The sequence below is a fragment of the Candoia aspera genome, chromosome 1 (assembly GCF_035149785.1).
Source record: "Candoia aspera isolate rCanAsp1 chromosome 1, rCanAsp1.hap2, whole genome shotgun sequence".
NCBI lineage: Eukaryota > Metazoa > Chordata > Lepidosauria > Squamata > Boidae > Candoia > Candoia aspera.
Window position 1 is genome coordinate 84,627,175 of NC_086153.1, and position 27,490 is coordinate 84,654,664.

Consider the following 27,490-nt stretch of genomic DNA (forward strand, 5'->3'; position numbering starts at 1 on the left):
TGCATCTGCTTAATTAGACCCTGATTCAATGCTTATGGCATAATTTTATTTATTTATTTGTTTGTTTGTTGTATTTCTCCACTGCCCATCTCATATACAAAGACTCTGGGTGGTTTACAAATGATAAAAATAACATGTCACTAAAATAATACAGTATAAATATAAATAAAAATAAAAATAAAAATAAAAATAAAAATATAAATATAAATGTAAAAATACAAAATATAAATTCAAGATGGCAAATCAAGATCTCATCATTGGCCCCATCACAGTGCCAACCACCCCCATGAATAAATATCCCCCCTCCCACCCCGAGCAAGGTAACACAACCAGGTTTTAACCCCCTTCCAGAAGGCCGGGAAAGTGGGGGCCTGTTTTACCACCCGGGGTAACTTATTCCAAAGGGCAGCTGCCATGGCAAAGAAGGCCCCCCTCCTGGACCCAATTGGCAATCCCTATTAGTCATTAAAAATCCAAAAGTTTGTGTATGCGTGTGTGCATGTGTGTGTTTGGTGTGTTTTTAGTTTTGTTGTTGTTTATTCGTTTAGTTGCTTCCAACTCTTTGTAACTTCATGGACCAGCCCACGCCAGAGCTTCCTGTCGATCGTCAACACCCCCAGCTCCCCCAGGGACGTGTCCGTCACCTCTAGAATATCATCCATCTATCTTGCCCTTGGTCAGCCCCTCTTCCTTTTGCCCTCCACTCTCCCTAGCATCAGCATCTTCTCCAGGGTGTCCTGTCTTCTCATTATGTGGCCAAAGCATTTCATATCATTCCCTCAAGTGAGCAGTCTGGCTTTATTTCCTGGAGGATGGACTGGTTTGATCTTCTTGCAGTCCAAGGCACTCTCAGAATTTTCCTCCAACACCACAGTTCCAAAGCATGTATCTTCCTTTGCTCAGCCTTCCTTATGGTCCAGCTCTCGCAGCCATATGTTACTACAGGGAACACCATTGCTTTAACTATGCGGGCCTTTCTTGTCAGTGTGATGTCTCTGCTCTTAACTATTTTATCGAGATTTGTCATTGCTCTTCTCCCAAGGATTAAGTGTCTTCTGATTTTTAGTTTTACTGTACCACATTAATACAGCTGCTTTTCTGGAAACACTATTTTTTAAAAATTTAATTATTTTCATTTAAACTCAGTTGGTAGTCAGAATTCTCAGACTAAATACACATTATAAAAGCAACTGCAGAACCTAACCAATGGAATTATATCCACTTCGTTATGATGCCTCGGCTATTGTACTATGGTTCTTCTAATTTTGTTTTATATTTTCTGATTAGAGGTTTTAGTACATATTTTTTGTGGATTGTTGTTGGCTGCCCAGCATTATGCATATAAGAACGGTGGCCATATAAATGATCTAAATAAAATAAATAGATAAATAAACAGTCCTGTTATTAAGCTTATAGATTGAAAAAAGAGAAAGCTTGGAAGAGATCAAGTTGCATAATGAGAGATTAGCATCATTTCTTAAATGGTCAACTTTCTGTTTCAGAAGTTGGGTGCAGTTTAAGCAGGGCCTCTTCAGTACATCTAGGGACGTATAGATATATGGAAGAATATGCAGAAGACATTTGTTTGTTTGTTTGTTTTTTATCCCACCTTTATTGTTTTCCTGAGGTTGATTAATATTTTTGAGTAGACAAATATATGATTGTGCATTAAGTATTTTTTTGAAAACATAAACTCATCTGAGCTGTATGAATCCCCCAGTTCCCTATATAGATTGCTATATCAGATCATAATGGCCTTTGTTATAGATAGTTGCATATACCCTCAGGAATAAAGGCAAACCTAGTATTCAGACAAATTTCACTTTTTTCCTTTTCTGTGGTTTTAAAAGCAAAAACTATTGACAATTCTGGTAAACGTATAAATGCCATATATTTACTAACCTTGGTGTCTTCTAGGATAATTTTCCTCCAGTCTGTGCTTGATGAACATAGGCAGTATGATGAGCTTCTCCTTGGTTTTTCTGAATGGATCAAGCAATTTCTTTGTAAACTACAACTAACATCGGAGATTAATATATCTGATCAACAGCCTGCTATATGTCAAAATAAGGTAAAATAATTCATAATGAGTCAAGTAAATAAAAGCATTTTACCAAAGAAACTTTGGCGCATCTCTAATAGAGCACAGGTTCTTCCTTGGAAGTCCCCACTTCCCAAAGAATCATTTCCATCCATCCTGTTACTTCTCAGCAATTGCAGTGGCAGTGTAGAGAGAGGCCTTTTCCTTCCTTGCACTCTGTCTCCTGCTCCCAGCCCAAGTGAAGGATGGGCTTTGCAATTTGTCAATTTACAAACAGCTATTGTAATGTATTCTGTAGCAGAGATGTGCATCTCATTTCCTTTTCAGGTTTAGTGCTAAGCAAAGGCTTAGACATTTTAAAAAAATCCTTACTCTTCTTCTTATAGGAGCATAAATTAGAAGTGGAAGGAAAATACACAGAGCTACAGAGTCTGAAGAGTCATGTTGAAAAGTTGTGTTCTTTCACTCAGCCAGAAGATCACAATATATTCCAAAATAAAGTTGAAGACTGTCTCCAGTTGTATCAAGAGGCTGATCAAGTAATCAACCGCCGTCAAGATGTTCTTCCCGATCTCAAGGCCTTTTTAGAGCTGCATATGACTGCATCACATGTACTGCACCAGTTGAGACAAAAGGTAGAAACGACTAGAAACATAGACAAGTCAAAATCAGAAGTGTTGAAGAAGCAGCTCAGTGAAGTTGTTCAAGATGTCAACAAACTGGAATCTACAGCAGCCAGTTTAGATGTATCCCTTACTAAAGCCCAGTACCATCTGAAGCAAGGAAGCTCTGAGCAAAGGAGTTCCTGCAGTAATATTGCCGACAGTGTCTGTATAGAACTGGAATCCATCCAGTCTTTGCTAGGATATAAGCAAAGTGAAGCAGAAGCCCTTAGTGCTCTTTGTTCATCCATCATAGAGCGTAAAGAACACCTCTTAAAACAAATTGAAGATCTTGAAGAAAGGGCTGACAAGGAAGGACTGAAAGAACCAAACCTTCTGGAAGTTCAGCAAAGGTAAACAGAAATCACAGCAGGTCCCAGCAGCATTGGATTTTTAATACTCATTTCAGTAAGCAAGCATCTGTTTCCTAGTCAAAACTTCATGTTGCATAATTTTTCCCATGCTGCACCCAAACTGATTTTTATATTTCCTTTGCAGGTCTACTTTTATTCTCTTCCCTCATCCTCTAAACGATGCTAAACTTAAGTAATTGTACAGTAATGACTGGGTATTTTCAGGCCAACTGTGGAAAGTTTTACCTCCTAAATTATGTACATATTTTGTTACTATTTTCAGTAAAGCCACAAGAAATAGCACACATAAGAATTCCAGACCTAGAATGAGGTGTAGATTGGATCATTTTCTTGTGCAAAGATTTTTTTTTTCACTTTGTTGGGTTGGTATTATATGCTAAACTGAGAGTAGACAACTTGTGGCCCTGCAGATAATTTGGACTACAATCCTTGATATTGATCAGGCTGGGTAGCAGTAAATGGCCTGGTTTATGAAATGCCTTGTTAGCTCTTAAGCTATAAATCCTGATGAAGCAAATCAGAAAAGAAATGACCATACCATAATGTTTTGCATGTTACAATGTGCATTTTGTAGTAAATTGTAGATATGCATTGTGGTCAGTACATGTTCACTATATTATATTTTTGTACCTTCAATTCAGTCTTGAGTCCTGGCAATTGCCTGGACAAGTCTCTGCAATCCTGACAAGATTTTCAGAAGGGGTTTCCCATTGCCTTCTTCCTACGGCTAAGGGATATAACATAATCCTTACTTCCATTATATATTTGGATTGTAGCATACTTGCTGCTTGGACAGCTTTGTAATTACATTACTTGTGGGTTGGAAATAGACCTTTCTTAGTAGATGATTTATCACTCTATATTTTTCCCTAGACATAAAAATAATAGGAAAAGCCTGGACTCATAGTTATTTATATGCCCAAATCTTATATTATGAAAAAGAAGTACTGATGTGCTGGGGAAATATTCTTTTTTAATTGATTTATTTTTGGCTCTAAGTGCTATGTATGAACTCAAACCAATTACTTCAACCACTACTTAATATAGACTGATTTTGAACTGTAGATAATTGTGGCTGAAGCATCTAACCTGATTAAAACCCTTGCTTTCCCCCCATCCATTGCTTTTTGTAACACTTGATGAAGAGATCTGGATGAGTCAGAAACTTGCAAACCCTTTTGTGCTTTGTTAGTGGATCCTGATAAAACAGTACCATGATATCTGAGTATAGCATTTCAGATGTTAATGTTTATGTGTAAAAATATTATAATACAACTGGATCAGAGGCTATTAGATCATATTAAACATTTGCTTAAGTTTTCCAAAGCAGAGTTTGGAAGTGTGATATATGATTACACTTCTTAGAAATTTTGTTTGAATTCTTTCTAAGGCAATCATATTGTTATATGGTCCCAATTGAGCCCCATAGAGATTGAGCTCTATGGCTTTTCCAGGGATGCCGTCTTAGCCTTAGAGTCAGAACAAGCTAGATTAATACAAAGGCAAAGGATCTTAGACCTAGAAGGCCAAACAGAAATTGCTGCTTTTTCTCATAATATAATTGTTAATAACCAATTCTTAGTGCCTAAATCGACTTCGTGTTTATATTATATTACAGTTCCCAAATCCAGGAAAGCCCTATCTCTAGCCCAATTTAATGCCCTCCTCACAGCTGTTTTGGAAGGGAAATACAGGAATACCCCATATGAAACCTGATATTGCCCCTGTGACCACAGCCCATGTTCTTTCGTACTGTCAGTTTTACAGGGACATTCGCCACCAGTTGATTACCCCCCTTTCATTTAAATTCCCAGGGCTTTTATTTGCATTATCTGTTAAATAACCAAGATAAATGTATTTCTGTGGAAGTAGCAAAATTCCGCTACATTATGTGTAAGCTTTGCCCACAAATGGTTGCCAACAGTTATTGATATTAGGGGATAATTTTGCTTTGTTTGTTTTATAGAATGTATTTCTATTGGTCAGTGACCGAAATAAAGTTTCTGTCTGTCTGATTATAGATTTTTTTTAATGATGTTTGTTTGGGTAGAAATGCCAAAACTTGTATCAGTTGTGCTTATAGAAAAATTCCATTAATATAATCACAGTTCCTCCAGAGTTTCCTTAAAGATGCTGAAAACAGATGAGTGTGTTATGTTTCACGTTACTTTTATTTTGTAATAGTGGACATAGAAATGTAATTAATGTTTTGATTTACAGATTAAGGATTTTTAATCAGTTGGATGATGAACTGAATTCTCACCAGCATGAATTGAAATGGCTGACGAGCAAAGCAAAGCAAATTGCTTTAAAAGATAAACATTTTGCCCCAACAATTGACAAAGAAATTAACTGTTTGGAAGCAACTTGGGATGATACTAAGAAACTAATCCAAGAAAGGTAAGTTAGTTATTTACTTACTTATGTGCCATTATGTCAAGTTCAACTCCTGGTGACTGTAGGGACAAATCATTACCATTTTAATCGTCTTTAATAATAATAATATATAGCTCTGTTGTAAAATCAATGAGAATGCTTATATTTGGGTCCATAAACATAACTCTGAGGCAGGGAAACCTATACAGCAAAGAGATCAGGATAGTAAGGAAGTCTAGAGTAGACACCCTTCCCTGCTCTAAAGTTTTATTTTTCAGCTGGGAGTAGGTGGCAATGCAAGCAGTACTCAAATCAGGCAACTTGCTAATTGCATAATACAATAAAATTACATTACTTTATCTGCTGCTATATATACTTCTGTTTTCTAATGCCATGTATGAATTGAAGTAAATATCTGGTACTGTGAAAATATCGGAAGAATGAAATAACAATCCAGTAAGAAATGTTACCTGTTAAGCCATAATCAGCCATCAAAATATATTCTGGTGTATATGTCACAGTGATTCTTTCCTTTGCAGGCAGGAGCAGTGTTGTGTCCTTCTTGATATAATGAGACAGTATCAGAACCTGAAATGTGCAGTTTCTAAAACAATAGAGGTTGCCAGCAGTGTAACAGTGACCAAAGCCATGCTAAAAGATCAGGGAGATGTGCGATGGGCCTTATCAAAGGTAGTTTTAACATATCTTCTTAAAAAATGTTAGTTGTATGTGCATTAGTTTCTTAATCAGTTCCTTAAATCTCCACTTTTGAGGACAGATCTTTATTTCTTTGCAATGAGCTGTTACTTTTTAAATTAAAATTAAATGTGCAGCAAAGGAAATATTTAAAGTATTCAAATCAAAATTGAGATCTGGTCACAGAAAAGAATACCACCTCTAAAGTTGAACAGGTGTAAGATGCATTTATCAACAGGAAGTCTGCTTTATTATAATGCTCTGATTCTCTCGGTGAATTAAAATCAACCTGACTTTTTATCCTGTGTCTTCTCACTGGCATAGGCCACCGCAAGGGCCTCCCCTGGGTATTTAGGCCCTCTTTAATTTGGCTTCAGGTTTTCTTAGCGCCTGCTGTTTTCACATGCTACAGTACGCCAAGCTCTGTATAATGCCATATTCAGTTGTTATTGAAAGTGGCAATTGAAAGTGATCAAGCTACTTAGAGTTTCACTGTCTGTTGAAGTTGCTGTTATGCTCTTGTTAGTCTCTATAGTGCTTCAAAGGGCTGGTCTAAATTTATCCCAGATCCTCTGACTACATGGCATAAATCCTGCCCAAATTCTTCCACATCCTCTTCCCCAAACCAATTTTTTCAGAGTCAAAAACAGCCACCTGTAAAGATTGATGGAGGAGCAAGAGGAGGAGTTTCCTGTGCTGAAATATCCTCTTCAGTCCGTTTTCTAATTTCTGTGATATCTTGTGCTGACATGACTCATGCTAAACATCAGATTAATAGAATGTACTTTATGCGTATAATTAAATAGGATAAATTCAATTACAGTGCACAAAGGCTGTACATAGTATTTTATATAAATTACAAGAACAGAATAATAGCTGGCCAATATTAAAAATAATTCTTGAGTGGGGAGTGAGATAAGATGGACTTGGAATTTTATAACTTGTCCTATATACACTCAGGGGGGATTTGTTATAAAGAATTGCAGTCTAAAATAAATTAGGGAGGGTGGATGGTGAATCTGTTTACAATAATATGTTCCTGTTTGTAGCATGAAGCAGCCAGGAATGAGCTGAATGATAGACAGGCTGAACTGGATGCCTTCACTAACAAAGGAAAACACCTCATTGCAGAGCTGAAAAAGATTCCAAACTGTGATGCTCAGCTGGTAAAAACTGACTTGGACAGTACTGTGGACAAATGGCTAGATGTAAGTTGTATATTTGAAATAAAATTTGGATAGCTGAATACAAACTAAAATAAAAGCTTTTTGTGAGGAACAGAATACTTTGTTCTGAAATAGCTTTTGTGGTTTATGGTGCTGTAGCATACATTTTAACATAATTAAATGTATTTATTTCTCCTTTCATAATTGAAGAGAAACAAGTTTGTGGTTAGGGCACCATTTACCCATCTCCTCGAGAAGATAAGTTAACTGAAGACTTTCATTTGACAGCAACTTAGTTAGGAAATAGGATTATATTAAATGGTATTGACTGACAATTGATAATATTTTTCTTCTATAAATTTTTAAGGATTTGAGCAATTTTGAAAAAAGGTTTCTTTCTTTTTGTCAAACTTCTTTCTCAGATATGGTAAAAAAAACAGTATAATGTAGAATATGCCCTTGTTTAGCCATAAACAATATCAATAGAAGAGAATATCTGTAGCTCAGGGTTGAACTGTGGAGTCCCTGGTGCTCTCTGAGCTTGGTTGTTTGCTTGCAGACGTTTCATTACCCGACTAGGTAACATCATCAGCACTGATGATGCTACCTAGTCGAGTAATGAAACGTCTGCAAGCAAACAACCAAGCTTAGAGAGCACCAGGGACTCCACATAAACAATATCCCAATGCCCAGGAGTGGAAGACACTAACCTCACCAAATAGCTAATACATTAATGACAACTCATGGAATTGATCAACTGAGCGTTCTTTAATCAAGTAATAGCCTAACTATCAGGTTGGTGACGGAGGCGGAAAGGCCCTAGCGCTCTTGGCTTTGGCGTCTAACAGGGCTTAGTCCTTTCTCCCCTACTGTTTAGCATCTATGTAAAGCCACTGGGTGAGGTGGTAGGCCGTTATTCATCTCTACCCCCTTGCTGGACAGGCAGTGTGGTGGATATTCTGACCCAGGGCTTAGAGGCTACTAGGGTCTAGGTGGGGAAAACCAGGCTCAGACTAAACTCAGAGGAGCTGCTATCAGTGATGCCCCTCCCTTCTGTGGAAAAGATTGTCTCCTGATATCCAGATGACCCCCTCCCTGCTGGGCTTCCAAAGAGCCTTGATGACATTTCTGTTTAGGAAAGCCTTTAGAGACAATGAGGATTGACCTGTCTTTGTTGGGTTGTGCCATTAGGGGATGTTCGTTTTGTAGATTATTAGTTTTTTCAATATTGTTATTACTTGATGTAAACCACTTAGAGCTCTTTAGAAATGAGTAGCATGCAAGCTATAATGAGTTGGATCAAATAGAATGAAATGAAATTGTTTCTTTTATTGCTTTACAGGTTTCAGAAAAAATTGAAGACAACATTGATAAGTTGAGCGTTAGTGTGACTTTGTGGGAAGACATACTGGCAAGCCATGATAATATTGAAGGGTGGTGCAATAACTCCATCTCCCAGTTGAATGATATCGTAAACAACTTGGCCAGCTGTCAAGGAACTGAAGTTTTCTTGGATGAATTTCAGGTGCCATGATACACAATATTTATTATTTCCAATTTTAAATTCTTAGCACATGTTAAGATTAGGAGAATTGAATATAATATGATTATATTATATTTAATACAATAAAGCTATGTTGTCATGAGTACTGATGGCAAGCAGGAGGGGGAAAACGCATGCGTAGTACTGAGGAATTAAGCAGCCATTCAAAGAGACACAGATCAGACCCGCCTTAACTTTTGGGGTTTATCTGTCTGGGTTTTTCCCACACTTCTTCAGTTTGTTAGGATTTTCTGTCTTATGTAGCAGTAATAAACATTAGAGACCTATTCCTCATCTCAGCGTGATTTCTGACTGTTAGGACATTTTGTTGTTTATTCGTTTAGTCGCTTCCGACTCTTCGTGACTTCATGGACCAGCCCACGCCAGAGCTTCCTGTCGGTCTGTTAGGACATATGTGCTTATATTTTTGTAGCAGAATGCCCTTCACTGTAAAAAATATGTTTAATGAATATCTGCACACTGAGGACTTCTGGAAGATGCAGTCCATCTGTTGACACATTACAGGTCCTCACTTAATGACTGCCCTGTTTAACAGCCATTCAAAGTTATGATGGTGCTGAAAAGTAACTTTACAACTGGTCCTTGCACTTACAACAGTTGCAACATTCCTGCGGTAACAGGGTGCTTCGCAACTGGTGGGCATTTACAACTGTTGCAGCATCCCACGGTCACCTGATTGCCATTTGTGTGCTTCATAGCCAGCTCCCAACAAGCAGAATCAATGGAGAAGCTGGCAGTAAAATCACAAGTTGCAGTCACAGGATGTCTTGTTTAATGTCCATGTCACTTAGCAATAGAGTTGCTGGTCTCAATTGTGGTCATTAAGCGAGGACTACCTGTACACAGAATGGTATAACTCTTTGTTGTATATCTTTCAGTTGGAACAAGGGTGTGCCAGTAGCAAAAGGTTTATCCTTGCTATATTCCAAGTGCAATTATTTTAATTTCCCCTACATGAATAACAGCAAATGTTAACATATAACAGAAATGGAGACATTCATTTTTCCCATGTGTTCTTTTGCAGTCTCAGGTTAAGCACAAAGAACAGAATTTGGAGCAAATGAGTTCAAAAATATACGAGCTTAAAGAATTGGTAAATGCAGAACAACTTCCACCAATTCTTATGGTAAGATAGGTTTTTCTCATCAGGGTGAGGGGCATGCTTTTGCTCTGGACCTTTTTTTCCTGCATTTGCGGGGGTGGGGGACAGAGGGCATTAAGAGGCAGAATAGATGCACTGAAGTTCTGCAGAGCTAAAGCATTCATTTCACCCTTTAAAATCTCCCCAACAACCCAAAAATGGGGGGAAAACATGAGTTGTCCACTCCAGATCAAAATTAGTGACAAGCTGTTGTAGTCTATCATTTATTTAGAACACTGGATAAAAGCATTTTATTTTATTAAGCATTATTTGAATTAATAACGGGTTTTTTTGGTAAATGTTCCAGTTAAAAGATTATATTCAAAGGTACAGAGAATTTACCCATTATGTAATCTCTTCTATGACATAGCTAGTAATTTTGATTTTTCTATTATATGTGACCTTATTGTGAAATTTTTCCCTTTTAAGAAAAGCGTTGTATGAAACAATATTGTACATATGAATAATTTTTCTGTTAAGGATTTCTTGTACTGTAATCAAGTATCAATCTAGAAGCAAAATGGGTCATTTAAAATAAAGGTGCAGTTTTTACGTACTGAAAATCTCTCTAAGAAATTCAAAAGTACAGAAATCAATATAGCTTGTACATAATTTTTATAAGTGTACATGTTTGATAGCAGAGAGGTACAGAAAACTCTAGTAATTTTCCATTTTGTCTATGATTAGCCATATTGGTAGGTATCTATAAATTTCTGGATTTATAGACAGTTAAAAGAATACTAGAGCAGTTCATTTCATTGTCTGCAGAAAGAATTTTGAGGTCCATTAAATGCCAAAGAAAGCTTCCTCCTTTGTTTTCAGGAGCATGTCAGGAGGATCTTTATTCTTTTCCCATTCCAATTTTTTTATCAAAATATAGAGCTGAACCATCTGCTGCTGTACGGTAGAGCAGAGAAAGGTCTATAAAAAGATAAACATTCTGGGGTGAATCCCTGATCGAGAACACTTTTCTTGTGGGCTATGAAAAAAACACATTGTAATATTTTATTAGTAACCATCAATCTATTATAAAACTTTTGCTTTTGTGTCAGGCCTGAATAATGATGGTAACCTCTTCTTTTACTTTTAGTGGGGTGGTTTGTCTAGTTTATGTTTTGCCAAAACACATCAAATATGCCTTTCATTCATAAGTCATAAAATTCAGTTTTATGAATTTATGTTGGAATAGTCTTTACTATTATTTCAGTTTTAATTACTGCAGGACTGTAGTGTACCTACATTTCTTTCTAGTTTTTAGATGCTGATTTAAAGAAGAAGATGGTGCATAGCAAAGCAATGTATGCGATGGCTAAAGAAACTTTGAAAGATTTTAATTCTCAGAAGACGCAGATATATAACTTTGTTACTCAGATGGAAAACTGGCTTATCAGTACAGAAGAATCACTGTTAAACTGCATTCATGCTCAAGTTCCATCAGGTCTTGGGACAGTCAATGTAAGTAGCATAAAACCAAGAAACAGACTTGTTGAGCAAATTAGAATAAAAATATAGGGCACTCACTTTGTTATCAATCCTATAAAACAGACTTTGTGAACGAATTCACTGTTTCAGATCTTCATCTAACCTTCATTAGAGGTTAACTGCCATGTAGTGGGAAAAATAAAATGTGGGACGTCAGCATTAATGCTATGCTTAAAAAAGCATTTAAAATGTCCCATATCACATGACTGCAACTAATGTCTTCTGAGCAAAATGTATCTACCTCAGAGGGATACAGTTTTTGTTTCTGTACGTGAATTCCATCTATCTCCAAGAAAAAGGGACGCGGTGGCGCTGCGGGTTAAACCGCTGAGCTGTCGATCGGAAGGTCGGCGGTTCGAAACCGCGCGGCGGGGTGAGCTCCCGTTGCTAGTCCCAGCTCCTGCACACCAAGCAGTTCGAAAACATGCAAATGTGAGTAGATTAATTGGTACCGCTTCGGCGGGAAGGTAACGGCGTTCTGTGAGTCATAAGTGTCCTATGGACAACGCCGGCTCCAAGGCTTTGAAACGGAGATGAGCACCGCCCCCTAGAGTCGGACACGACTGGACTTTACGTCAAGGGAAACCTTTACCTTTACCTTTACCCAAGAAAAAGTAGAATTTCATACTAAGGAAACAAGAGCACTTGAGAAAGTGTTCTTTTGTTAACAACGTATAGATATAGCAACATGATCTGGACAATTCTTTAATTAAAAATGCAGTACCTTTGGATTGCTTGATTTTTTTTTCAGATTTAGGAATTATTCAGCTTTTGTTTACTTATTAGGCCAGTTTTACCCTGACTGGAGGTTTTAGCACAAACCATGGGACTCAGATATCTTGAAGTTTGGTAAGGTAGATCCACTAGCATTTCTACTTTAAAGCAGCTGTTCAGCCTTGGCTATCAGTCAGTGTTCCAAGGACTTCCCCCTTCTCAATTTCTCTCTGATGGAGGTGAGCCTCAGTTCATGGAATTGGAAGGAGACTTTAGGTCACTTAGTCCCATCCCCTACTTCATACAGGAATTCCAATTAAACCATGAATCAGCCTCTGCTTGAAATACTCTGTGAATGCATCCAAGTCAATAATGGGGGGTGGAATCCTAACATTCAGCTGGAATGTATTTTCCTATAACTTAAATCCAATATTCTGCATCCAGCTCCTTGGAGTGAGAGAAAACTATCTCAGCTTCTTTTGTGTGACATCATTTTTAGGTACTTGAAGAGTGCTATAGAGTCCTACAGATACCAAATAATGTAGAAATTTTACTTTCCATGATTTAGAAACTACATTTCTCTTAATGCAACCCACAATTGTGTGTATTTTGTTTTATTTATTTATTGCAGTCCTGTCACATTCCTGACTCAAATTCACTTTATAGTCAGTTATTTTCAAAAAGTTTTTTAAATTATTGTTGCCAAGCTAGGCATTCCCATTCTATACCTGTGCATTTGGTTTCTGCTCAGTAAAGTACTGTTAACTTGTCAGTTTAAATTTCATGTTATTTTCAGATCATTTCTCTATCCTATCAAACTCATTTTGAAATTAATTTCCATCTTTTTTTTATGATTAGCTTCTTGCGGTATATGGTTTTTAGTGGCCTGGTATGGCTGCTGTTGTGCTAGTGTGTCAGCAAATGGAAAGAGAAAAGGGGCTTGAAGGGGAGCTGTGCTATTACAAGGGCTGATGAGTTGACCTGGCTGCTAGCCAGAACTGTTTGGGGAGATGTAGAGACAGCCCCCCATTGGTCCAGCCTGGCATATACTAGGTATTGAGGACTGGAGCCCTGGGGGGACACCCACCTTCTCAGTTGCTGGGGGACATGCTGCCAGTCTGACTAAAAATTGGAGACAGAGAGAAAGAAGGAGAGGAGAAAAGGAGAGGAGAGAAAAAGATTGTGCAAAACAGAGTGGCTGGAGAGAGAAGTTGGAGAGTGAAGTTATCTGAGTGTGCAGAGCAGTTGGTGGTTCCTGGTTGGGAAGGGAGAAGAAAGGTCCACAAGTGGCTTCCCTAAAAGAAGGGAAGTGAAGACCCAGAGAGAGGACATCTTCATTCAAGTCCCAAGATGGGAAGGATGGACCCAGCTGGCTGTAGACAGCACCTTCACACAAGATCCAAGACGAGAAGGAGGGATTGGCTGTTGTTGGCAAAGCCCTGGTCTCTGCGGAAGGAGAGGGGAGAAGACCTTGAGAGAGGTTCTTCCCCAACAGAAAAGCAAAGGTTCAGCTGAGCAGTTCCAGGACAAGGCCAGGCTGTGCTGAGCACAGAAGCAATAAATCTAGCAAATTCCTTTCTTTTCACTCTCTCTCTCTTGATAAGCCCAGAAACAGGGGAGGAAGATGGAATGAAGGGGGAGGAAGTAAATCAATTAGCAGGAGAGTTAGAGGGGAATAGTCTCTGGGAGAGAGACTTAGGAGGACGCCTGACACCAGGTAAAAGCCAGAGTTGTGTTGTATATACAGTATGTGTTGTAAATACCTGTTGTAAATAGCTTCACTGTATGTAGTAAAAAAACAAACAAAAGCCTACACTGTCTTGTTTCTCTGTGTCAACTGCCATCCTTGCAAATCAAAATATACCTCCAATTCTAAAAGAACTTGGTCACATTGTGACACTTCTTACCTAACTTTATGTCATCTGCAAATGTAATAAGTGGTCCCCCACATCTCTCATCCATGTCATTAATAAAAATGTTGAAGAATACATGACCCAGGACTGAACTTTGAGGCATCTCATTTGATACCTCCCCACAATTTGATAAGAAATCAAGATGATATCTGAGAATAATTTTCAAGCCAGTTTCTGTAAATATCCACTTAATTATCGTGCCATCACCCACATTAGTTAACTTGCTCGCTAATTAGAATGGAGTACTACATGGAGTACTTTAACATATGCTTTGCTGAAATCAAGATAAATAATATGCTCAGCATTCCCACAATCTATTAGTAAATTTTCCCATCAAAGTATTTGAAGTAGGTTAGTCTTATTCCTCATAAATCCATGCTGACTTCTAGTAAGTACCATATTGCTTTCAAGATGCATATAGAGAAATTGCTTTATAATCAACTCAGGAATTTTTCTGGGTACCAGCACTGGACTGAGGGGTCTGCCATCTCTTGTGCCATTTTTCCCTTCTTGAACATGGGGACAACATGGATCTTCCAGTCATCTGGTACTTCACATGTTCTCCAAGACTTTGCAAGACAATACATAAAAGGTTTTGGTCAGACCATCAGCAAGTTCCTTTAGTACCCTAGAATGCAAGAGAGAGAATTGATGAGCAGAAAATTGCACCATTTTTTGCAAGTTTGTGTTCTGCTGCATTTTTACTGTTTTAACAGTCAATAAAGTAGGTTTAAATAATGTTCTAATGTATTTAAATGTCCTAATAGTATCATTTTTCCTTCAGAAAATACAGAAAGAGATTCGGCAACAGCAGAACAATTTTGATTCTACACAGGAAATGCTTAACAGCCTTTGCCGCAAATACCCATCTTTGGAGTTGGAAACTCTTGGGGGCACTATAACCTCACTGATCAAGAAGTATGAAACTGTGAACCAGCTGAGTTTGAAAACACAGGCTTCTTTACAGGAGTCCCTGGAAAAACATTTCTTAGGTGAGTCCTCATGAAGTTTAATATTTGAATCATGTAGCCCATAGGAATGTAAGAATTTTGACTTGTTTTTATTGTAAACCGCCCAGAGTCCCTCCTGTGGGGGAGGGGGGGAGATGGGTGGTGATAAAAATCTAATAAATGAATGAATGAATGAATGAAACCGCTGGAGACAAATATGCCAGTATTAGTATAAAGTTTCCATTTAATCATTAATTCATTTTGGGGCTAGCTTTTCATATAATTCCTGTTATTGAAAGCATATTTTATAGATCTTTCCAAGTCCCCTACTGCCTGGTTTCATGGACACATCAGTAATTTTGAAGAAGTGTCCTGGCTATTACTACTATTGTGTCTGTGTAGAGGCAAGCACAAATACTGGGAACATCTCTCACTTTTTATGTACAGTATGTGCGCAAGTATGTGCTTTCATTGTGTAAGTGTATACGTCTGTGCGTGGACAGGTTTTCTTGCTTTCGCTTCTTCTATGCATTCCACAATTCCATCCTGACTACTTCGCTTCTTCACTTGGCTTCCCTACTCCTTGTACTGTATTCCTCAGATCATCTTGGTTCCCCTGGCCTCTCCACGACTCCTTCCTCTGTCCTTATCTTAGGTTAGCAGGAATTAGATAATCCATTTCCACTTGTTCTGTTTGTTTGGTTTGCAAGGGTACAGCTTGCAGTCTCTTGCCACCTTCTTTTCTTTTTTATAGGCTTTTGTGAGTCCAGAGCCATTGTACAGTTACTAAAATAAAACATTCTTGCTGAATTTTAAGTATGGAATATATAAATCAGCATTGTTGTATTATGTTATAATGCCTGGTATCTACTTTTTTTTAAGAATCTATGCATGAATTTCAAAATTGGTATTCTAATCTGAAGATTGCAGTAAAAGACATAAATATTGCATCTGGGGACAGTAAAGCTATTGAAGCAAAGCTCCACAAACTGCAGGTATGGTTGCAGGAATGAGTGAGTTCCACATTGCTCAGCTTGCAGACCTATCTGGGGAACTTTAGGAAATGATTGAGCAATTCTTTTGGTGTTTGATATATATGCTGTCAAAACACTACCTTACAAAGGTCAAACACTGAATTTACATCACAGTGTGCAACAGACAGTATGCATTATTAATTTCCTTTTATAGTTATTTCATAGAATTCTGATCCAAACCAAGAGTATTATACTGTTCAGGAGGATTAACTCTCTCTCTCTCTCTCTCTCTCTCTCCCCCTCCCCAGCTGTTTTGAATTCAAGTTTCTCCCTTTCCCAAAGATTAAAAGGAGAAAAATAATCTTCTTGATTTATGCAGGGTGATCCTAATTGTCTATTAGGATTCATCTCTTTTCCTCTAAAGTAAACATAAACAAAAGATAAATTCAGGTGCCAATGTAATGTGTAGTCCCACAGTATGTTTATATAAGATGGAGAGTGGTGGAAAAAGATCTATAAAATCCCTTGCAAACAAACAGATTAAATTGTCACACAATATAAATAGCATCTGAATCTGATCAGGTAGCAGTACAGGATTTTTGCAATTTGTCTTCTACCCAGTCATTACAGTTTCTAGCTATAGAAATGGAGCAGTATCCAATGGCATATTAACAATCCAAAGTATCAGCAGGATATAGGTCTGATTTCCAGAGTCCTCATTTCATACAGTTTGTTGTAGTGTAGAGCCACTTTGGTATAATGGTTAAGGCAGGCTACAAACTGGGAAACTGTGAGTTCTAGTTCCTCCTTAGGCACGAAGCCAGCTGGGTGACCTTAAGCCAGTCACTCTCTTTCAGTCCTAGGAAGGAGGCAATGGCAAACCACTTCTGAAATCTTGCCAAGAAAACTGTAGGGACTTGTCCAGGCATTTGCCAGGAGTCGACATTGACTTGAAGGCACAGGAAAAAAAAATCATACAGTGAAATCCCTTCTAGTTTTTCAGACTCTTGCACCACTGAAAGGTAGTAGATAAATAAAAGTTATCCACATAATTTCAAATGGCCTATCAGTTGTTACATAAAACTTAAATATAAATATTATATAGTATCAAAAAGTACATATTTGCATTGATAAAATCAAAATCAACATTTGATGAAACAATAGTAATAATATTAGCTATTTTTACAGTGTCAACACTAGTGGTGCTTATTTCTTGAACGTAGAGGACCTATAAGATAGTCTATTGTTGGGATGTACTTATTTATTTATTTTGCCACAAAGAACATTACATCATATATACACAAGTAATTTACGATTTTGTTTCCCATTTATCCAGTCTGGAAAAATTCCATTGTAACTTATTCCAATTAATTTTCTGATATCCTCAACAAATATTACTATTCACAACAGATTAAAGTTCTTATACACATATATTAAGTAGTTCCTGAATAGTCGTAGTTTTCCTTCTTGAAAGTTAGATACAAGATGAAAGTTAGGTACAATCTCCCTTTATATCCATTTTTTCCTTCCCATTTTTCTTTACCCTTGTAAATATGTGTATTTGTTTTACTCAGAAAGTCCTAGACTCTTTTAATGAAGGACGGACTAAACTGGAGTCAGCCTGTCAGGAAGGAGAAAATTTGTGTACTTATTTGCCTAAAACATCTGTGAATGGTATTCAAGAACAGATATCTAAAGCTCATCAGGACTTCGAAGCATTTCTAAAACAGTGCTTGAAAGATAAACAAGCTTTGGAAGAATGCATTGCAGACTTGGAAAGGTAGGTTTCAAATATCCCTGTTATATGTAGTATATACATACAGTATGTTGCCTTATGCTGTTGGGGTTGTTAGTTTTGCAATGGCCTTCCAAGGACTTGCCCACCCACATTATCTAGGAATTGTACTGGAGATGACAGGGAATTAACCTAGAAAGTTATGCATGGAAATATGTGCTCAAGTACTAAACCATGGTCTATCCAAAAAACCCAGATTAAATTGTTTGTAAAAATATAAAATAATCTCATATGGTTCAGTGCTGTAAAGATAATTGGTAATTATTTTAAATCATTCCCTTTATAGGAAACAATGTGAATTCTCCCCCCTTCCATGTAATTTACATAATCAACAAATCTGATAATGATTTTCTTGTCTGTATAGTCATAGCAGACATTTCTTTTTAGTTCTGTTATATTATTTGTTTCTATTCTAGTTATAGGATCATTACTATGTTCTTTCTAGACATTGACCATAAAAACTCTAGTTTGAAGCATGGGAAAATTCAGTGATGACTGCCCATTCATTTTACTATTTCTGTTTGGCCATCCTCAACTACAGTTTCAACTAAAAAAAAAGTGAATAATGGCCAACATGCAGAGAGAATGTTCTGTAAGATGTATTACTGCATTTTTTTTTTCTGTTTCAACTAGAGATTTAGAAGATAATATTTCCAGTAAAAATGCATATTCTTATCTGTGGTGGAAACAAGGCAGTATTGAGTGTTCATTTCTGCATGGTCAGAAACACATAGAGGGTTGGCTGGAGTTCTGTTGCTGGCTATCCTTCTTGCCATCGGCTCTTTGGAGAGGAAGCTCCTGCTTTATTTGTGGAGAACCTCTGTGTGATTTGCAACCCTACTTAGAACTCCCCACCCCTTATATGCACATGTCAGCCCTCCCAGGTGAACCAGACAGGAAACACGACTAGATGAGCTAATTGTACTTTATTGTAAGGCTACATTAACAGAATCTAGCAAGTCTGAAAGTACAAACCTCCCACCGTCCCTTTTTATCACCTGAGTAGTTAGGACGGGTCCTTCCTAGGTTTCTTTCTCTGGCCATTATTCTGTTGCGGGCTCCTTTCTCTTTTATCCAATTATTCCCTAAGCAGCATCTCTTCCCCCCTGTCTTCCAAGGTCACCCTCACAGCACAAGAGCTGTGTGCAGTGGAAGAACAGGCGCACAATAGCCCTATTTTGCTGCTTACATAATTACAGTATCTTATGAAGATTTAATTGCTTGAAAACAGTTTTGGGAGCAATCTTTGCAGTATCTTCAGTTTCTTCATTGACCGTGATAATAAACACATACTGTGCTGGTTTAGAATTGGTAAAGTTCCAGAATCACAATAATTCTCATGGTCCTGTTTGCCATATTTAGATCCTTGTTAAGTATTTTTAGAACACTTGCAACTATAAAGAAGTACTTTGTCGCTGCTGTTCAAAAAGTCAGTGTTATTTTTAAGATACATCTAGATGAAGCGGATGCATGTTGCACCCTGTATTTATCTGACAATAGCTGTACGATTATATTTTATTTGTTTGTTTTATTGCAGTTTTGAGGACCAGTGCCAGAGCTGGAGTTTATGGCTTCATGAAATGGAGGAAAGGATAACCACAGAATCTCTGGGTGAAAAGGGACAGCACATCCCAGATAAGAAAAATGAGGTACAGGAAGTGGAAGCTTTTTTGGAAGAAGTTCTGCTTGCAAGGTATAAAACCATCTTTATTAACTATTTCTTTTTATCAGCAGTATGATTATAACAATGATCCTACATTGTGTTTATGTATTTAAGCTGTTCTGAAGTACAGCTTCAGAAAGCAACAGCTCTGCAAGTTTCATTATTTACAAAAATCAATAAATAACTGAGGTTTGAATTTGGTTCTAACATTGAATTATTTTATTAGGCACAATTCACTATTTCATTAAGAAATCATTGAAAGTAGTTCACATATCTGAAAGTAAGGAATGTAAGTTTCATACTGATTTTTCTAGAATCTCTGAAAAAAGGATTATTTCACCATAATGCATATTTACAGCACAGATTCAGCTTTGCCACTTTTTCAGCTGTGTTCGCCTCTCAGTGCAACTGATTGATACAGTGTTTATCTTGTTGCTGTTAATTAGTCACATCATATGAAACAAGCAACAAGACAGCAATTCAAGTTGCCTGAGTGTCAGTGCTCATATTAGGGACTGGGGATACAATATAAGATCTTCTAGCAAGTCCCAATTTGTTATATTTATAAGGATTGTGATTTTATCTTTTGTGTGAAGCTACCAACTTTCACATCTGAACCATATTTAAATATCTTCCTGCAATAGCAGGGTTTGTCCATATTTCTCCATAGTTATATATTTATCCATGCATTTATGACTCAGTTTTTTTTTTTTACATTTTACGTTTTTTCTTTAGAGAATCCTTCGATAAACTCTCTAAGAAGGCACAGTTTTTAAGTGAAAAAGACTACAGTGCTGGAATGGAGGTCCGTCTGGCTTCTCAGCAATTTTCTGCTTATCAGAACCTAATTAAGGAAGTAAAGGAGAAGCTGTGGCTCTCTCAGATAGCCCTCCAGGATCACCAAACTTTGGAAGAAGCTCTGCAGGATATGTGGATCTGGGTGAAGGATGTTCAACAAAAACTCAGCTGTGCTGAGGGCACCTTTGGGGACAAAGTGACTTTGGAGAAACGACACTTGCAAATTCAGGTAAAATAGCAAACAAACAGGAGTATTGGCATGGACAAATTTCTGTCTTAATACCCCTCTGAAGTGTAGGTGAAACTGAAACTTCCCCAAAGTCAGTGATTGACCAGCCAGGACCATACATATGGCAGTTAAATTATCTTTCCATCAAATCTTCTTTCTACCTTGCCCTTTCTAATTACTTTTATTTTTAAGTCTGGTTATATCATATCTAGATAAAAGCAATATGGAACATTTTCAGAGAGTGAACTCTGGCATCATTTTAACACTATAGATATTCTAATATCATCATGAAATGATGATGATCATCATCAGTGGTAAAAGATCAACCCAATATTGATTTCAAAATAAGAAAATAAGAAGTTATCTCATAAGAAAAAGAAAATACCAACCAGCCATCTATTCTCAAAGTATTATTTCAAGATCACTACAAAGTCTATCATAATATTTTTTAAAAATACAGAATACCAAATATTTACATAATTTTATAATGATAATCCTCTAAGGGACAGTCAACAGGAAGCAAGAATCTAGATTACAGTATTGCCCATGGGCAAAGCTACATGGATAAAACCTTTTCCCTTTGTCATACCTACAGTACAGATAAAACCATGCAAAACATGGTGGATAGATATTCTTTTTCTCTGTAAAGTACTGAACTGGAATTTTAACCTTCTTTTTTGTCCTAGGAAATCCTATTAATGAAAGGGGAAGGAGAGGTCAAGTTAAACATGGCCATTGGCAAAGCTGAACAAGCCCTTAAGACGAGTAATGAAGAGGGGCAGAAGGTGATTCGGAGCCAGTTGCAAACATTAAAAGACCTCTGGAGCAGCATTGTCAGTACCTCAGTGAGCTGTCAGAGGTAAAACCTTTATGTTGCTGCTTAATTCCGGTAATTTTCTTCATTCAGAGGACACTTTATGATTTCCTGAACTAGTGCTCCATCGTGTAAAAGATCTTGCTTAGGCCCTAAAATAAATGAAAAGGGAAATTCATAAAAGGAAGTTTTCCTGCTTCCTCTTTGTTTGTCTGTACTTTCCTCCTCACCAGAGGAAAATAGGACCTTCCCAAAAGTGTAGCATGAGAGATGGACAGCATCATCCAGCATTAAGTAGAGTGAGTTAAAGAAATGGCAGGCATTAGTCTTCATCCCCCAAACAGAAATGTTTATAAGAAAAGGAAAAAGAGAGAGGGAGGGAGGGTATTGTCTTATATAAAATATGCATATAGATAGGTTAAGCCCTTTTTCAATCCTGAATCAATTGGACAGCCTTTTTTTCCTCCCCCCATACTCACCACAAATGGAGAGTCACACTGGGGCAGATATTTTGCAACATCCCTGATGTTTTAACTCAATTGATTTCTTTAAAAGCTTTTCAGATTTTGATTTCAGTTTGTGTTTCTGTAATATAAGCTTGCTAGAGTTTGTGATAAATCAGTGGAATTGCTACCTGGAGAAGAAAAGTCAGCTGGATCAGTGGTTGGATTCAATAGATCACAAAGTGGAAGAGCCTTTGGAACCTCAGAATGGCCTAAAAGAGAAATTTTCCCAGCTGGACTGCCTCCAAGCTATTGTTTCAGAAGTGGAGGAACGTTCCAATGACTTACACCAGCTCATAGGAAAAGCCAGAGAATTGCATGAGAAAACACAGGATGATTCTTTTGGCGAAACTGCTCAGGAGGAGTTGAAAACACAATTCACAAATATTGCAACAGTTGCCAAGGTGAATATTTTGTAATATTTTGTAATCCACAGTTACAGAAGTTTTCATCAAGAAGGTCTTCAAGTTACAATATAATGATGCTAATACAGTTTTATTATACAGTCAACACAATTACATAAGTTACCAAATCCAGTCATTTGGGGCATTAAATAAACCATGGTTAAGCAAACCATGAATTAGTGTGGTCCCAATCTCTGATTTGATCTCATTGAAAAAATAGCTAAAATCAGACGTAACTACCACTGAAAATGAAACTGGTAGGGACAAAGTCATGAGAACAATTCAAAAGTAACAAAGCAAGGGGAGAGAACATGGAACAGACAGCAGGAAGAGAATAGAAGACATCAGGAATTGAACAGAGAATTGAATGATGAGGTAAATGAGTTGAAACAGGAATGAACTGTACTGGGAAAAGTGGAATATGTATTATAATATCTTTTTGAGAAACTTAGTCATATCATAGCTTCAGTTTACTATATGCATGCTTTCTTGTCATATTTGATCTGAATTTGAAGTGATGAATTAACATCTCTCAGCTTGAATAAAAATTTGGTCAACATTTATGAGCATTATTTTGAATGATTGTGAAGACTGATTCTTCTCTCTATGCCCTAGAATTATTAATGGCACCCAATGTTTATATGACATATTCTTTTATGACTTTTAACTGCATTTCAGAAAGATACTAATTGCAGCTTAGAAGAAAGGCACAAAGAATGTCTTAGCCCCTGCAATGGTTATAGTTCTGGAAAACTGCCAACACATTCAGAAAATTTCCAGAGTCTAATGAACCTGCACAGTCCCCTAGATTGTATGGCTAAGGAGTGAAAATTGTTTCTATTCCTTAAACACAGTATTGAACATAGCTGCTTTTTGATTTACAGGAAAAAATGAAAATAGTTGAAGATATTGTCAAAGACCATTTGCTATACCTTGATGCAGTGCATGAATTTTCTGACTGGCTTCATTCAGCAAAAGAAGAGCTTCACCGCTGGTCAGACACATCAGGGGATTTGGCTGCCATAAAGAAAAAACTGGCCAAAATCAACGTGAGAAATTGTTTCATAGTTTTATTATTAACTTTCGTACAAGTGTGTTAAGATATTGGCATAATGAGTTTTAATGATAGAAAACATGCTAACTACTTTGGAACCAGTGCTGTGCTCTTCCAGTTCCCCTGACTGTCTTCCTGCAGCAGAATGGAAGGTGAGATTTGCCTTGTTCTCTTTGTGCCAGTAATCCCTTGCTCAGGAACACAGGGAAGAGGGGACTTTTGCAAAAAAAAAAAAAAAAGACCTTTATTTTGCCAGTGGGATCCCTCTATTAGATGAAAAGTCTTATGTAGATGGAAGGAGCCTTTGTCCATGGAAAACAACCATTAAATCCGACCTATTTTTAATATTCAGCTGAGCACATAGCTTCTATTTCAATTATGTTCATAAGGACTTCCTGTGCAGCTAAACAGTGAGTATTAAGTAAATCAAAATGGCAATTATATAGCAATACAAAAAAAATTGTGAAATACAGTAACTGTTCTCCCCAAATCCAGTTTATATGCCACATTAGCAATGTTGCCACTTTATCTAATATCTAAAACAAAGCATTATATAAAATGCTTAATATAAGAAAGTGTGTTTTTTTCCCCTCATTAAAAAAAATGATACTAAATACTGGGCAGACTTGCTTAAATATTTTGCTATATCCCCCATTGCTTCTGTTAAACTTGTATCTCAAAACTGTTCAGTTCAGCTGATGACACTTCTAAAAGCAACCAGCAACTTGTTTATTTTAATGAAATCCAACTCATTTCCGTGTTCTCAGAGAATGTTACTTTTTTTCCTGTTGGATTCTAAATGTCTTTCGAATGCTGACTGTTGTTAGTTTACACATGGCTTTGTATTGTTTTGTTTTTGCCTGTGCTTCGGTTTTTACTTTTCCCTTACATTTTAGCCCAGCTTGCACACACTTTTGGTGAAACTGCCGATGGTCGTGGAGTGAGCTGTTTAACAGCTCTGTAAAAATGCATGTCGCTTGTTTGGCTGAAGTGGATCCCGGCCATTTCGGTTACCATGGTGATATTCCATTGCAGGAGCTGATAGATTCCAGACAGACTGGTGAGGGTCGCCTCCACAGGATCCAAACGCTGGCTCCTGTCGTGAAAAAGAACACAACCGTTCAGGGGTGCAAAGACATGGACGCTGAAATGCAGGCCCTCCAGTCTGACTGGAAGCAGTGGGAAGAGAACGTTTTCCAGTCCCGAAACGGGCTGCAGGAGCTGGAGAGCCAGATGGCGTGCTCAGAGCAGGAGTTCACAGCCCAGGCTGTTCATCTGGAAGAGGCCTTGCAGCACTTCAGCACGTTGCTCGCAAGCTGGTCGGAAGGCCTGACCCCTCTGGACAATAAGCACACAGACAAAGAGCTTGTGGAATGCTGGCACCGAGAAAAGGTAAACTGCTTTCTTTCTGTCTGAGCTGGTCCTGCACTTTCGGAGTGGGTGGGGAGGAGGGAGAAGCTGTTGAAGTTATGCCTGCTTAACTCAGTTTTCCAAGATGCTTTCACCAGTGCTGTGCAGAAGTCTCTTGTCTGATGAAAAAAGGCTTCTTTTTTTTAAGTGTAAGGGTAATTTAAAATTTATTTTACTAGATTGCTTGGTTTTTGTGGGATAGCAATGGGTGCTCTTTATTCTTCCAACTTCTACAGCTTCTCTGGCTGTCCTGCTTCCTGCCCCTAGGAAAAACTCCCTCCTGATAGTTTCCTTTGGAATTTAATTGAAGCACTGTAGGAAGGTTGAACCCTGCTAGAGAAATTACAGTACAAGGGAAAATAGTACTGTTATAGACTATTCTGCCACTTGGTAATTAAAGTAAGTGTGAGAACATTACACCCAGCCAATGAAAATTGGACTGAAATCTTCCTCTTCTTAGGGGGAAAAATTATAAAATCAATCATTTGGCATCAAATTAACCCTTAATAGTAAAATGAAACCTGGAAAATGAAGCTGGTCATGCCCTGAATCTCCAAACAATTTATATTATTAAAAGAACTTCCATCCCATTTAAAACACTGTTTCAGTAATTGATCCTCTTATTTCATGGGTGCATAAGAGAGAGGCCTTCATTTTAGAATGTGGGGGGCATCACATGGAAAGGACATGGAACAACATAGTTTTGCTGAAAGCAGGAATTAGGAAATTGTGATTAAGTCTCATCTTTGTTCATGCTAACTTCTTCCCATTACTTCTTCCCAACTTATCCAATTTTAAAACCATGAGATTTCATTTCAACTTACCTAAAGACAATTGGCAGTGGGTAAGGAAGGAGGTGGGAACAACACAAAAAGCCTTGAGAAGCTGCTGTTTTGCAATTACGCTTTCTGAAAACTATCTTCTTTAATACATTTCTTGCTTAAAGTGTTGTGTTTTCAAGAAGAGAATGTCAAAATTGTTTTAAATTGTGAATGTCATTTGTAATTTCTTACTGTTTATCATGTGTAAATTTGGACAGTTGAAGAAAAAATGCGGTTTATTATTTTTATTCAACAGATTCCATGATTATTATTTTATTTTAAAAATGCTTACAAGGGTAGAGTTTGACTTTATTCTAACTCTGGAAGTGATTCTTTTGTCTGAAAGGGTTGATTGAGGTAGATACAACCAGCTTCTTATTTCTCAGCTTTATTTAATAACTTTACCCCCATAGTTTTAAACCTGATCCCACTGATCAATCAGCTGTGGCATTAACTTTTCCTTCTAACGTTGGCCAGAATACATGCATAAATGCAATAAATAAAAACATTCACTTGCTTCAGTAAAAGATAGTCAGTGTAGCCTATAAAAGTCCATTCTTATTATATGTGTCATTTTTGAATTTTTATCCACCAAAAAATAGTAATATTTTCTGGGTGACTTGGCATTTTTCAAAACTAGGGGCTGAATATTTTTATCTAAGAACTGGTATAAAATTTGCCTTGTCAGATCATATGTTTGATTGACTGTACTTCCCCCAAATCATGTCAGATCATGTTTGACTTCAAGGACTCCCTGAAAGGGCCTTGGGGACCCACAGGGGTCCCCAGACCACACTTTAAGAACTGCTGATCTGGACCAAATGTAGCAGATATTCAGGTGAGAGACAGCAATTTAGTTGGGATGCTTTTCCACCAACTGACCTTGGCTTATTAATGGGAACAGTCCCATTGCTGTTTTTAAGGAATTTGCCTAAGATCCAGTGCAGTGTTAATTCATCATAATAACTATATTATTGCAATTTGCTACACTATCAAACGTGTATATAAAAAATGGTGACAGCACTTTCCCATTCGTTTTACATAATCATGTTACAATTTTTGACTATGGTTTTGTTTTATAAAGGAAACTCTGGATGCCCTAACAAAGGCAGAGTCCATTAATGAGGATATTAAGACTCAATTAAATGATCTTTGCCGGTTTTCCAAAGATTTGAGTACCTATTCTACAAAGGTATCCCAGTTATTTAAAGAGTATAACAGGTAAGTTTCTATCTTCTATAGAAGGCTATGCTGTGTTCACATCTATATTGTGCAGCTTTGCTGATTACTGTTTAAATGTGTTTCAGAGCAAATTAAGACATTACAAAAGCACCAGAATAAAATAAATCCCTCTTTGAACTAACAGATGCCAATGCACAGGTTATTCTTTTGTTCTGATTTTATTCTGATTTCTTTTGTTCTGTTCTGATAAAGATCCCACATAGTTCAGTTATATAAAACACACTGATGTTAACTTCATACATCACCATTTCTTAACCTGATGACCCTGAGATAAGTGTAAGTTCAACTCTCAAAATCCCTGAGCCAGCATAATCATTGGGATGAAGTCTGACATTGTCAACTTTTTTTCCTGGATCATTACAGTATTAGTGAAAGCTTTTGAGAACCACCATATAAACCAGGGTAAGCACCATAGTGCTTGTGGGTGCTATAAATATATGCCCCATGTGGCATCTGCAGGACTGCAAAAATAAATTTATACTGTATATATCATAAAATTGCTAACACCTGGAAATGTTTGGTGAAATTGGTGTTCTTACCAAAATCTCATGAGATTTGAAATAAAAATACTAACAACTTGTAAAATTTGACAGTCTTGTGAAAATTAGGCAATTTGTAAAAAGTATATTTTTATTTTGTTGCCTACATCAGAATCACTTTTTTATTATCCATCACCCTTATTTGAAAGGCAGTCACTTGAGAAA

At 37.3% G+C, this 27,490-nt stretch overlaps 1 protein-coding gene across 1 annotated transcript in view; it reads left to right on the forward strand.

Moving 5' to 3' along the window:
• The window catches only part of SYNE1 (spectrin repeat containing nuclear envelope protein 1), a 313,009-nt gene that overhangs the window by 105,155 nt on the left and 180,364 nt on the right, over positions 1-27,490 (forward strand). The window contains exons 38-55 of the mRNA XM_063293716.1: positions 1,918-2,071; positions 2,428-3,056; positions 5,298-5,477; positions 5,993-6,143; positions 7,199-7,357; positions 8,658-8,840; positions 9,904-10,005; positions 11,272-11,475; positions 14,914-15,121; positions 15,962-16,074; positions 17,628-17,833; positions 19,386-19,541; positions 20,247-20,538; positions 21,225-21,397; positions 21,950-22,259; positions 23,144-23,308; positions 24,349-24,705; positions 26,629-26,765. Of these exons, the coding sequence (XP_063149786.1) occupies positions 1,918-2,071; positions 2,428-3,056; positions 5,298-5,477; positions 5,993-6,143; positions 7,199-7,357; positions 8,658-8,840; positions 9,904-10,005; positions 11,272-11,475; positions 14,914-15,121; positions 15,962-16,074; positions 17,628-17,833; positions 19,386-19,541; positions 20,247-20,538; positions 21,225-21,397; positions 21,950-22,259; positions 23,144-23,308; positions 24,349-24,705; positions 26,629-26,765 (3,879 nt within the window). The remainder of the gene's footprint in view (positions 1-1,917; positions 2,072-2,427; positions 3,057-5,297; positions 5,478-5,992; positions 6,144-7,198; positions 7,358-8,657; positions 8,841-9,903; positions 10,006-11,271; positions 11,476-14,913; positions 15,122-15,961; positions 16,075-17,627; positions 17,834-19,385; positions 19,542-20,246; positions 20,539-21,224; positions 21,398-21,949; positions 22,260-23,143; positions 23,309-24,348; positions 24,706-26,628; positions 26,766-27,490) is intronic.